Genomic DNA, 13,172 nt, shown 5'->3' with positions numbered 1-13,172 from the left:
CGGGAATATGTCTTCTCTGCAGTAAGTTCAATCGTACATCGCTACTTGGAGCTACGCCTCAAGATCTTTTTGCATAATGCCCAAAGGGAAGCACAACAATCAGATGATCTCAATCAGCGATATGTTATGAGTGTATACGAAGTCAACTTGGAGAGAGTGCTTAGATGAGAATTTTTTACATGCTATGGGAATCATGGCAGATCAACTGACAGTGTGTAATAGATGAGTTGTAGTTATTTTGACTTGGGGAGAGATGATGGTATTGGACAGAGAAAATCCCCGAGTGTCCTAGCTGTGAATGTCCACCTCGAGAAGCTAATCACGTTTCAGGTGTATGAGTCGTGACAAAATCTTCAAAATTTAGCACTTGGTAAGTCTTTCCTGCGATTGAATTACATTCAATCTCTCATTACATACAATTTAGACATCTCTGGAATCCTAATCTCTAGACCCATACCCCACCGTCATCCCACTCATCTCACTCCTCCTATGCCTCTCCAAAATCGCCTTCTCAATCTCTCCCCTCTTCCCCTGTGCTTTCTTCGCACTCTCCAAATCCCCCTTCTTCCCATCCTTCACACTCTTCCATTCCATACACGCACAAGCAAATATCGCCAACCCCGCCATTGGGACAGCGGCTATGAACACCTTCGTCAAAGCATCATTGTACACCGCAATCAAACCAGGGAGTTGCTCCGCTGTAACCTTGCTGCGGAAATCGGAAGCACCAGCGTCGATCACGGCTTGGATGTCGACTCCCGGGAGATTCGCATCCAGGAGCGTGTTTTGAAGAATGGTGTTTCCGACCGAGACAAAGATAGCGCCGCCTAAGGATTGGAAGGCTACTACTGCTGCGGTTCCGATGGCTACTTCCTCGAGAGGGAGCACGATTTGAACGGCTGTGAAGCCTTGTTGGATGGCCATGCCTATACCTGCTGATGCCAAGATCTCACATCCGATCCAGTATGAAGATGATGTGTTTTCGTCGAAAGTAGTAATGAGTCCAGAGCCGATGGTCCCAATCGCCATACCGATAATGGCTGGTGCAACAAAGTATCCGTTCTTTGAAACAAAGATACCAGCCAGTAGCGAAAACAGGGCATTCGCAACCACATACGGAATCATATTGACACCCGAATGAATGGCCGAATCGCCCTTGATGGCCTGGAACCACATCGGCAAGTAATAAGACTGAATCAGGATCGCAGAATAGATGCAGAACGCCGCACCACACGAAGCAGCCACAGTCCTCTGTTTCAGGATCCGCGGCGGCATCAAAGCACCATCAGCCTTCCACCACTGCCAAGCGCAGAACACGATAAACATGAGCCCGCATCCGGTCAGGAGACCTACGATCTTGGCGCTTCCCCACGGTTGCTGCAGTTCGGCGAATTGGAGGGCGAGGAAGAGCATTACGGAGGCGCTGAGGAGGAAGACGTTGCCGATGAGGTCGAGTTCCATGACGCGGTAGAGGAAGGATTTTTCCATCAAGGCGTGCTTCTTGGGTGGGTGGAAGAAGAATAGCATGGCGGCTACGGTGGCGCCGCCGACGGGGAGGTTGAAGTAGAAACACCAGCGCCAGGTAACTAGGTCTGTGAAGACGCCTCCGAGGAGGGGACCAGCTGTTGCTCCGACTCCGAACCTGAGGGTATGTTAGCGAATACTCCTCGGTTGTATTGAGAGGCGTTAGATGAACTCACATCAAACCCACAACAGCAGTCAATACGGGCCTCTGCTGCAACGGCACCGCATGACTAACCACCACGAAGCTTCCTGTCAGAATACCCGCACTTCCCAGGCCAGCCAGTGATCGACCGATGATCAACGCAAGGGAATTTGGAGAAATGCCACAAATCAAACTTCCAAGTTCGAACATGAAGAGCGAGGTTAGATATGCCCATTTCATGTTGAACAGCCCATACACGCGACCATATAAAGGTTGAAAAGCAGAGGCCGTTAGAAGGTAAGCTGATCCATACCAGCCAATATCGTCGTAGGAGTCAAATTCGTCGGAAATATATGGAATTGCCTGTCTTGCCATCAAATTATTTTCCACACAATTGGAGGAGACAGGTACTCACAGTCGTAATAATCGTCCGATCAAGAGAAATCAGAAAAACGCTCAACGCAATGCCAGTAATCAAAATAAACAACCCAAGCGGTCCAGGATACACCGTCTCCTCCTCCTCGGCGCCCTCCTTCTCATCAGGAAGCACATGCTGACTCGAACCTTCACTCGTGCTGACTTTCGAGCTCGCGCCCTCCGCGATCGGGTGCGAAATCTCAATCTCCTTATACTTCGGCACCGCCCCAGCACCAGACGCCGACATCAAACTACTCCTCGGATCCGAGAACAGCGTCGTTTGATCACTGCCATAAATCCCACTCCCGATACTCTCATGATATTGCTTGAGACTCGGGTAATCGGCCACGCTGCCCGTTTCTTTGATTTCGGGATCCCATTGCTTGGTACTCCGGGTAATGCTCAGAGTGGGTTTGCCGGGGTGTCTCTGTTCCTCGAAATTCGTGCTCAGGGGTCTGAATGAACGTTTCGTGATCTGGGAACGGGGATCCGAGGGAGCGTGGCTGGGCGTTCTGGAGTTCTGGGAGTTGAAGGATGATTGGGAAGCTAGGTGACGGAGTGACGGGTTCGTGGCGTCGACTACTTCTTGGATGAAGTTTTGCAGGTGCGGATGATTTGTTTTGGGAGATTCGTTCTCATGTTTGCCTGCTTCTTCTGATTTTCGAGATCGTGTTGTCTCTTCCGATTTCTTGGGGATTTCTGTTGAGGATTTCTCGGACATGGTGAAGGTTGTGTGATATTAGAACTCAATTAGAAATTATGGTGAAAGACGAGTAAGGTACTCGGGGCATGAAACATGAAAGAAGAGATGAACATTCAAAAAAGCTCTTCAACATGGGAAAAAATGGTGAATGCGGGGAAAGCTCTCCTCCTCAAAGGCAAATCGAGCAAGGAACTTCCTCGGTGATGCAAGGAGGGTACGAGTCTGTGGATAGGCAACGAACGAGGACCCTCATAGTCAGGTCAGCCTCAAAATCATAGGTCGTGCCTAGAAAGCCTATGACAGGTGCGTACCCTGCTCCGATCCCCCATCGGTATCCAACGTAGCGATCACTTAGTTGGGTGGGATTTTCTGATGGGGAAAGATCTGCTCGGCTGCAGGGTGAGATCATAATATACTCGCTCCCCTGTTTTCGCACTAGGAGTATTTTCCTTTCGGCTAGATACTAGGGCTATATTGACTTTCGGCCGTGCAGCACGGCACAATTCTTACTCAGTGCCGCACGGATTGGACGGATAAGGAAATTTGGGCTTGCATGTGTTGTCACTGCTTACTGCGGCATAGGTTACATTGAGGCTCAGGACGGGACAGTGATCATCCGTGCCCAACACCAGTTCATTCGTTGAGTCCAACTGCACAGCAAAATCTTGTCCCCGAGATATAGCCAAGATGCCTGGTTATCGCTGATTGGGATATCATAGCTACAACTACCAATAAAGTATCCGAATGAAAAGAGATTACAGGATTTGCTTTCGCTTCAAATGTGCCAATTGCGCGAGCGTTGATACCACACCCGTGATTCCGGTGCCATCCGTATGTCTGCCTAATGCCTCGCTTTCAGCTGTAAATTCCATCTCCAGCGCATTCTGTGGTTGATTTGTAAGGGAGAATGCTACCCTCATGCCACGCTGACGTTCTCGCTCGATCCTCTCGAGGTCTGATTCTTCCTTCGAATCTCCGACGTCGATTCCAGAATCTGATGATGAGCACGAATCAATAGAGATTGGCTCGACATCAGTAGCAAGAACGTCGTCGAGTGATTTCGTGGGTAGTAAACCAGATTGCTTGAGCATGAAGGCTGGAGAAATTGTCCGACGGCCTTGCTTGAAGACACACTTGCTCAGCGCTGTTGCAACGACGGCTTCGTTACCATCCATGCTATCAACACTTGAAGTGCTGTCTCGTCGTTTGATCTCATCTTCATCTCCAGAGTTTTGTTGAGGATATAACGTGTATTTCTTCGGCATGACAGCGCCCTTTCGAACGAAATGTGTGACGATATAAATCCACTTCTCATCCCATGACAGAACTCGCGTCCAAAGTTCATAAGACTCGTAAGGTTTGAGCTCACGTTTGAATGAACAACTCACGGCACCGAGGGCAAGGCCAAAAATTGGTCGTTTGGCTCCTGTGATGGCTGCAGTCCCGCCGCGCATGTGTTCGATACCAGTGGAGAAGAGAGTGCATACTAGATGCGTTCGGGCGATGTCAATGTCGGAGAAGTATGATGAATTTGTCTCTGAAGAGCAGTGAGTATTTGTACCTGGAAGTGAGACGAGTAGTCCTTACTGTGGAGATTGAAATCAATTTCCATCAATGGAGCATGAGTCGTCGTGATAAGAGGTCTGAATAGCTGTTCATGTGTAACAGGGACCTTCGGTCTTTGTGTTCGCAGGCAGAACCTGAAAGCATTGACGATCCGCATCTGGAGAAATCTTGTTAGATGGAGAACGCGTGGCAGTGCAGCGATGTACCTACGTGCCATATCAAGGGAATATTCTTGATATTTCCTATCAAAAGAAATGCAACCAGCAATCTCCATATTGTGATCAGGGACCATATTTGTGAAAGTACTGATGGAACATCGTTGCCTGGAGGACTCAAGCTTTCATATTGACTCGAATTTGCAGGCATAGAGACCTGATAAAGGATGGTATTATTGAGATTTGACATCATCGGCTGCAAGTCATAGACAAAAGACAATTAAAGTGGAGGAGATAGGGATAATGGACAATTGAGATGGCAGCCTGCCTCAATAACATATAATCCGCGTTGAAGGATTCAAAGATCAGATAAGTAGATGCAATTCACGAAGATTGTCCTCTGCTACGGCGTCACCAAAACCATCTTCTGCTCCTTCTCAAACCAGCGGCACAACTCAGAAGTCTGACCGGCACGGAAGAATGCTCCCAAGCTCAAGCATTCATGATCACCGACTCTGGTAAAGATAGACATTGCTTCCAAGTATCATCTTAGTGCAGTACGAGAGCGCTGATCGTACTGAACTCGTTCAAAAGGGAAAGTCGCCGAGGTGGCAAAAGCACTTGAATGATCCACTCCTCCAAGTTTTGTACACCGGTATCTGTTGAGTTCCACTTGGAACATCCTCTGGCATTGCAGTGCGATCAAGCAAGACCCTTCGCCATCAATGCTGAGTGGATAACAGAGTTCCAAATACAAATTACGGCAGACGTGCGAAGTGGAGATCTGCGACGGTGAAGGTGTCGGAGACAGAAACAAGGAGGTGAACGTTTTCTCTTTGGATGAAACCTGATAACGCCTGACGTAATGAGCGGAGGGCATGAACATCGGCGTGCCTGAAGCGCTCAGCGCCTAGGGCTTAGTCAATGGGCGCGGCTCATATTGGTCGGTGCATAGTGATGAGCGTGCAGCGTCGATGACTCTGTTATTCAGAATCGGTCAATTTGAGCGACGTGGGAAGGGAGGACCCTGCAGAGTCATCTATCTGAGCACAGTGACGAGATTAGTTTCCCTACTGCAATATGTGCCGACTAAAGCAGTACTTGATTCCAGATCAAGGTTATTCAGTACACAAGCAGTTTAACAGAATGACGACTTGAGAATTTGACGCTTATCGGTATGTTCGCAACAAAAACCGTTCACACATGCAAATACAGCCAGCCGCAGCCACCCGCAAACGGAAGTGACTTGCACGGTTAACGAAAAGTATAAAGACAGTATCCAATAAGAAAACTCGGATACGAAAGGACACAAAAGTAGACGACAGTACAGCGTGCTGGGAAGAGCAGAAACATGATTCGACATCATCGAAAGCCTAGCTGCATGATAGACGCAAATTTGGAGATGGGGCTGGCTGAGGACCCTGAAGGGACTCTTGAATCGTTGACAGCGGAGAGCTTGTGATAGTACTTCAGATAGGGTGCGATAGTGCTGTGCTATACACACAGGGATGACTTCAGCTCTTGGTATGGCCGGAGGCGTCCACTTGGAAGAAGAGCTCTGGAAGATGCTAAGAAGACCTCTGGTGTGACGGGGCATCTGTTCGAACTGAGAATAGCCAAGCGTCTGCGGCTGATAAACCATGATCGACGACGGATCTACTTGAACGATGTCTAGCTGAGGTATGGTGAGGTGATGGTTTCTGCTGGTGAGACTTGGAATTGTGCGAAAGGGCGAAGGGGGCGCGAGCAGAACAGATGTCGTTGACTGACCGCCTTCGCTTGATACGGTAAAACGTCTGAAAATAGCGCAGAAGGTCGGACGGTATCCTTATCCAATGATTCATGAGCACGGCAGGGAGGAATTCCGAGCCCCTGTCAGCCTTCCCGATTTTCTCGTAATTACCTGCACTTTCCACAAACAGACTAGCGCCCTCGATCGGACTAGCTCGCTAGTTTTTATTTTGGTGCCTTTGGCGCAGACCTTATTACAACCTCTATCCAGTCGCACCTTTTGCACGCACGGCCGACGAGCGTCAGGCCCACTGTACTACGCACTCTTGCGACGACGAGCTCGAGTCAATGTACCGCTGCATACGTATATGCGTGAAGGGTGACAAGTTCCGTCCTCCCACGGCACTGCACTGTGCGGCTTCGGCCAATTCTACTGCGCCAATCTCACCGTACCGCTGAAGTCCACTGTCAAGACAGAGGAACCCTGAAGACAAGACTCTTACTAACTTAGATGCCTCAAGTGAGATCTCGCCAATCGGAGGAGCTAGTCTAGTCTTTTGTCATGGGCCAAGGGTGAGCATGTTGTCCGACCGAATCATTTTCTAGAACACACAATTGCTGCATTTTGTCATCAACGCACAGTATGCACATATGTTACAACGTCATAAGTTTAATGTCGAGTATGGTATTGTTGCGACGCATGTGAATCCCCATGTTGCCGGAGAATATTCCGAACAACGAAATAATTACAATTATTCTCCGATGATTTCCTTCCGCAGTCCCCCACTCTCTCAACCCCACCAATCGCCAATATCCCTGCACTGATCAAATCTTCGATCTGGACCCGCCTAGAAGAATGGTCCACTTGGGCTGAAATTGTGCATGCCTTCGTTGGCAGCCCTGACCACTTGAGTGGCCTTCTCTGCTGTTTCCTTCATTGTTGGGACCTCCGTCTTCTCCATTTTGAGCTCGGCCTTCTGCGCGATCTTTGCTGTGTTTCGGCGATTGGACATCTTCTTGTACGTTGCAATGTAGAAAGAGATGAACAGTAACAGGTAAGAGCTCAGGATTACGTCACCTGCAACAGCCGCAAATGGCTCTCCGGCACAAGTGCCCACATGTGGGAGTTGCGGAGCGTATGTGCTGGTGAAGTAATCCCATGATGCAAAGTATACGAAGCCTAAACCACACATGTCAGTGATGTTCACGGCGGAGATGCTTCCGTTCAGACATACCCAAGTCAATCACAAACTGTGTGATCTGAAGACGGGTGATCCACTCCTTCCACCAGATCTTGATTCCACGAGCACTCTGGAAGTAGTACCAGTACATGACAACGTGCACCGTAAGATTCAGTGTAATTGGAACCCATGAGACAGAAGTGTGTCCGATCAATTGAGTATAGCACAGCAACGCTGTCGCTGGGTGATGATAGCAGTGGAGGAAGGCTGTTTACAGTTCAGCAGATATTCTTCATATGCTTTCGAGTTTTGGAGATGACTTACTCAGTGGCTTCTTCTTGACCATCAGGAAAACGGTGTCAATGAGCTCAACATATTTGGTCAAGTAATTGAGCTATTCAGAAAATCAGTGACACTTCGATGTGAATTGTTTTCGAGGACACTCACATAGTACAAAACCACCAATGGCTGAGTCCAGCCACTAGAACCACAGATATTGTCATAAAGACCATGTTTCCAAAGAGTTGGAATCAGCTGCTCAGCAAATAGAATGAGCAATGATCCGCTGATTGCTGTGAGCATGAAGTTGTGTGCCTTGAACAATGCATTGAGCTTGTAAGGCTGTCGATTGCGCATCAATTCGCGGCCTCCAAAAATCACCACAACATATAATATGATTGTGGCAACAGTCTCGGTCAGGGTCGAGAAAGGAGTTTTCCCAGGCACAAATTTGAAATCTTCAGCTGGGTAGCCCATTACTGAAGTCCACAGCTTGTTAAAATTTGTCCATGGTGACAAGCTGATGGGCCCGATGACCACTGGACCATGAGATGAGAATCCGCTGGAGAAAGACATGATGAGAAGAGGAGAGAGAAGTTGGTGTCTCTGGAGATTGTTCTATGCTCGTGTGATAAGAGATTGATGTTCAAAAGAATTGAAAAGCTGGGGAACGAGTTTGTTTACAAAAGATTTTAAAGCTGTCAGAAATCCCATAAGCTTGGATCCTGGTCTTTGACGATCACCCCAATCGCCGGATACAAAAATGGATAAGAGATAATCTCTAACTCTGTACAGAAGGCAAAGATCTGCTGGTTTCTTCCGAATTAGCCACGTTCGTCATGTTGATATTCAGGTCAATTTGAGCGAACAAAGCTTAGCCTAACATTTCGGTGACAAGAAGGATTTTCAACATTAGCATGAGCTGTAAGGTGATTCCTTGAAAAGGGCTGCATCGGGGCTTACCGTTCGGGGACCTTCTGGCATATGAAAACGTAGAATGATGCTTGTGGGCCGCGAAAGTTGAGGAGACCGTCTGTTTCGGTATATCGATCGACATGTAACTGTCAGAAATGCATCTATCCTTGACTCGTTCTAAGAGAATGATGCGAGATTGGGGTGAGTCTACCCTAATGATCTAAACCATAAGAAATACTTTGATACCTCATACAGACATGTGAAAACTAGCGGGTGGTTAGACGAGTGGAGCCTCACCTGCATAATCTTTTTGCCTTGTAGCCTCGCAAAGGCCCGATTGGTCCATGCTCTGACGCTTCAACATCTTCAAAGCTCTAATGCTGGCTCAACGCTGATCACAGCAAGCAATGCAATCTGTCATCGATGATCGACCTGGTTACTGCATCCCACCAACATTCCTTGCTGCGAAGATTTCTCTTGGCACCCACATCAGCTGCCGAGAGTTTACAGTCAACACTATGGCCTCCCGACAAGCCGTCCGACTTTGAGCACTCTCTGACATGCCGCTTGGCTCAACAACCCGGTTTTACGGGTGTGTCGGTCGATCTTCTACGGATATGTTCATCCAACACTCAATACAATGCATTACTGAAACGTTCCCATCTCACCAGTGGTCAACAACTCAATTCAAGGAACTCAATTTCAAACTATGGTTCTCCAATGTAACCCAACCTTGGCTTAACCAAATGCCGATCATATTCCTGAACATAGTTTCATTTACTGTTTACTGGTGCCAACAACACCCTCGCTGACCCAACTTTTTCGGAATATATGGTTTGCCACTTACTCGCATTGTGGATCTCTAGGATCGTCATGGAGACTATCAAACCCTTCAGCTCAGACCTGGGTCCCGAGAGTAGCTATACCCTGATCTCTGACTACCAATGTAATGTCGATCTTAGATCAAGGAACAACTCTCACCGAGCTCTTAGACTTTGGCAAAATAATCCCACCTCGTCGGTGGCGGTCTCGAGTTTTGAGTTCTCTATCTCCAGACTTCATCACTTTCCTTTATCTTTTCTCCCGACAGTCCCCTCATCTCGATTTGTTTCTCTCCCGCAAGAACAATTCTCCACCTTTGATCAAGTAGTCAATATGGTGTTCCAATTCGGTCTCGTCCATCTCGTTGGAGCTGGCACAATCGCTGCCTTTGTACTCTCAAAGATTACTTCATACTCTCTCATGACGGTCCTGCCATGGATCTATTTCGCAACTATTCCAGCTTATATTGTCATCTACCTCTCCTACATCTACCCGTTCTACATCTCCGAACTGCGCCATGTTCCAACCGTCCCGGGCTTCCCACTCTGGGGCCAATTCTTCACCATCATCACCACCGAATGCGGTGTCTGTCAACGAGAATGGCACGAGACACATGGACCTATCATCCGATACTTCTTTCCATTTGGCGCTGAGCGTCTCTCGATCGCAGACGACAAAGCTATCTACCAAATGACCATCAAGAACCCATACAACTACCCCAAGCCTGTTCGCGCGAAGCTCTGGATGGTTCGAATCCTGGGCGAGGGCGTCCTCCTTGCTGAGGGCAATGAACATGTCCACCAACGCAAAGCTCTGGCACCTGGCTTCTCCATCGCTTCCATTCGAGCTCTCACTCCTGTCTTCTGGCAGAAATCTCTCCTGCTAGCCAGTCTCTGGAAAGAGGAGATGGCCGAATCACGTGTCACAACCAAATGCTTTGAAGTCTTGGAATGGTTGAACAGGACCACACTCGACATCATCGGTCAGGCTGGATTCGGCACGGATATCAACTCGCTGGAGAATCCAGATACACCGATCCGAGAAGCCTACCGTCTCGTCTTTGCTTTCGACATCGGGTCACGCATCCTCCACGGCCTCCAAGCATTCATCCCAAGCACAAAATACATCCCCGCCAAGATGAACCGCGACATGGAAGCCGCGCGCTCCATCATCGTCGACAAAGCAACCGACATCATCACCGAGAAAGAGAACCAAGCCATCGCCCACACCACACACAAAGACATCATCGCCCTGATCTCCAAAGACAACCTCAAGATGAAGGAAGCCGGCGAAGAAGGCCTAAGCTTCGAAACCATGCGCGACCAAGTCATGACCTTCCTCGGCGCCGGCCACGACACGACCGCCACGGGCGTTGCCTGGACGCTTCATCTGCTCTCTACCCACCCTGAGATCCAAGAACGTCTGCGACAAGAAATCCAACAGCACATGCCCTTCCTCTTCGATCCAGCTACGCGCTACAACCCAGCTGAGCTCGCCAAGGCCGACGCAGACCAGCTTCCCTACCTCGACAACGTATGCCGCGAGTCCCTCCGCTATATCCCACCCATCCCCATGACGGTGCGGCAATCGCTCGCTCCAGACATGCTTGGCTCCTACCACGTGCCTGCTGGGACCGTGATCTACGTGCTGGCGAACGCCATCAACCGTCTGCCCATGTACTGGGGCCCTACGGCGGATAAATTCGATCCTGATCGCTGGGATCATCTGCCTCAGACGTATTGCACGAATGCGTTTATGACGTTCTTGCAGGGCCCGAGGGGCTGTGTGGGTAGGAAGTTCGCGGAGACGGAGATGAAGATTTTGGTGTGTTGTTTGTTGAGTATGTATACGTTTGCGAGGGATGAGAGTGTGGAGGATCCGGAGAGTTTGAAGATGTGGAGGTTGGTGTTGAGGCCGAGGGATGGGGTTAGTTTGAAGGTTAAGCAGTTGTAGGTTTGTTTGTGGGAGGTAGGATGGAGGCGTATATGTTTTGGTACTTTGGTATGTTAAGTATGATTGATGATAAGTAAAGTAACATCAATTTGATCATAAAATTTGCACATTCTAATCCGTCATGTTTCTTGTTTTTGAGTGCGACGAGTATGTGATGGCTGAGTCCTGTTTTGCATGGCCTTGCAAATTCCCACGTTCAACTTGGGTAGCATGCTATACACCGTCCTCGGGCTCTGATTTCGTTCCAGTGTCATTTCAGTTTTCAACAACGCCCTTGGGATCCTTGATACGCTCACGTTCTTTTTCTAAAATTTGAAGTTCTTCACGCGCCACAACTTTTCAACTCGGCGCAATTCACAGAAAACAGGGAGAAATTGGAGATTTGGCTTTTGGATCCCAGAACAATCAAATTGGTATTCAAATTATAATGACAGTCCCATCAGCTCCTCCCAATGCGCATTACTTCGTAAATTATCCTGAACAACCATCGAAATTACATGTTTTTGATCAAATCCTCGCAACAACTCCCTGTACCTCACCAATTCTCGGCATTCAAGAGTCTGTCACTGTGACTGGATTGCAGACAGCGATTCCAACGCACAAATCGTTCAATAGGTCAACATTGACGCTTGGGTCAACATCCAAGGTCACCAATGTTCGCTTGTCCTAAGATTTCAATAAGTTCCGTTCTGCAAGTTTTTCCTTCTCAGGGTAGAAAGTACTCACGACTGGAGATGGGAGAGCAAGAGGCAGAGCCAAGGTGCTGCCGAGGAGGGAGGAGATGATAGCGATTGTGCACTTCATGGTGATTATGAATTATGAGTATGTCCTCGAAGTTTAGATGTTCTTGAGAGTAATTGAACGATTGTTGGACTTGAAGTGAACTGTGAATCTCAGTTACGAATATGAAAAGAAAACTTCCTTCCCCGCAATCCAAAGATAACTTCCACGGCAGAAAAAAACAAAAATAAACAAGGAACCACCCCCTCCCCTGCAGGCGGTGAGCAGCAGTTCCTGCGTCGATAGTCCAGGAGCCACCTACGTCTTCTCGCGCGCTGCTCCCTTCCATCTTCGTACCGCCGTACCCTGGTCCCCTTCCATTTTCGGCCACTCGACCATCAGAGCTTAGGGAATGCAGCATTCGATCATCCTGCTTTGGACACCTCATATTAAGGTTCAGGGGTCTTCGTATCTGTTGAGTAGGGGCCAGCTTTTTGACTTTGAGGGGATTACGTTCCGCCGGCCGCTGCTGGTTGGGAACTATCTTAGCGGAAACGACGCCGGTCATGGCTACAGTACATATCTGCTATGTCGATCTTGGTAGGTATAAGAAAGCGGTTTAGCGGGAATAGGAAAGAGCCTCTAGAAGAGGCTGACGACAGAGATCTGCATGCGGTTCCACGTAGATAGGCGTTTATACCATCGACCGTCTAAGAAAGACCGGACAAGGTGCCAGATTGGCGCTTTTCTGAATCTCCGATTTGACAGGTCGACCGTCGATACCTCCGTCCAGCTTAGCACGAATGCCGTTTTCAGACTTGGTGGCTTGGTGTACGTTTCGGTGGGCGCTGATGGCTTGCATAATAGTCCGGTTGTGCCAAGACAGGGAATTCGAGCGGGATAGTCGCAGGGTTCGTGGGTGGTGCCAACGCCACGGACTTGGCCTGATAGAGATCAGCGTTGGGATTATTTGACGTGGAGATCTTAAGGCGGCGGGTCAGGGCTGAAGATGCACGACTCGCTTGCTGCCCCTTTTAGTTTAGCGAGCTTTTGGTGCTACCGCT

At 48.7% G+C, this 13,172-nt stretch overlaps 5 protein-coding genes across 5 annotated transcripts; 1 reads left to right on the top strand and 4 right to left on the bottom strand.

Annotated features, from left to right (window-relative positions):
• Window positions 1-364: 364 nt before the first annotated feature.
• LY89DRAFT_687599 (MFS general substrate transporter) lies at window positions 365-3,148 on the bottom strand. Its single transcript, XM_018215533.1, has 3 exons — window positions 2,082-3,148; window positions 1,701-2,029; window positions 365-1,642 (listed from the first exon to the last, which is right to left on the bottom strand). Exons 1-3 carry the CDS (start codon window positions 2,802-2,804, stop codon window positions 439-441), a joined length of 2,256 nt encoding a protein of 751 aa, XP_018067892.1. The 5' UTR covers window positions 2,805-3,148; the 3' UTR covers window positions 365-438.
• Window positions 3,149-3,541: 393 nt separating this feature from the next.
• Window positions 3,542-4,718, bottom strand: LY89DRAFT_591482 (uncharacterized protein; the record flags this gene model as incomplete). The annotated part of the gene is made up of 3 exons (XM_018209657.1): window positions 3,542-4,323; window positions 4,374-4,509; window positions 4,563-4,718. The coding sequence occupies 3 exons, from the start codon at window positions 4,716-4,718 to the stop codon at window positions 3,542-3,544; spliced, it is 1,074 nt and encodes a 357-aa protein (XP_018067891.1).
• An 801-nt stretch (window positions 4,719-5,519) lies between these two features.
• Window positions 5,520-6,265, bottom strand: LY89DRAFT_159618 (uncharacterized protein). The gene has a single exon (XM_018205487.1). The coding sequence runs from the start codon at window positions 6,147-6,149 to the stop codon at window positions 5,646-5,648; it is 504 nt and encodes a 167-aa protein (XP_018067890.1). The 5' UTR covers window positions 6,150-6,265; the 3' UTR covers window positions 5,520-5,645.
• Window positions 6,266-6,899: 634 nt separating this feature from the next.
• On the bottom strand, window positions 6,900-8,751 carry LY89DRAFT_687597 (GNS1/SUR4 membrane protein). The gene is made up of 5 exons (XM_018215532.1): window positions 8,662-8,751; window positions 7,867-8,600; window positions 7,744-7,813; window positions 7,474-7,686; window positions 6,900-7,418 (listed from the first exon to the last, which is right to left on the bottom strand). The coding sequence occupies exons 2-5, from the start codon at window positions 8,272-8,274 to the stop codon at window positions 7,087-7,089; spliced, it is 1,023 nt and encodes a 340-aa protein (XP_018067889.1). The 5' UTR covers window positions 8,275-8,600; window positions 8,662-8,751; the 3' UTR covers window positions 6,900-7,086.
• A 1,017-nt stretch (window positions 8,752-9,768) lies between these two features.
• LY89DRAFT_672741 (cytochrome P450 78A3) lies at window positions 9,769-11,388 on the top strand (the record flags this gene model as incomplete). The annotated part of the gene is made up of 1 exon (XM_018213304.1): window positions 9,769-11,388. One exon carries the CDS (start codon window positions 9,769-9,771, stop codon window positions 11,386-11,388), a length of 1,620 nt encoding a protein of 539 aa, XP_018067888.1.
• Window positions 11,389-13,172: the final 1,784 nt, after the last annotated feature.

The sequence above is a fragment of the Mollisia scopiformis genome (genome assembly GCF_001500285.1).
Source record: "Mollisia scopiformis unplaced genomic scaffold LY89scaffold_19, whole genome shotgun sequence".
In the NCBI taxonomy this organism is placed as follows: domain Eukaryota; kingdom Fungi; phylum Ascomycota; class Leotiomycetes; order Helotiales; family Mollisiaceae; genus Mollisia; species Mollisia scopiformis.
This window is presented reverse-complemented; position numbering and strand designations above follow the sequence as displayed.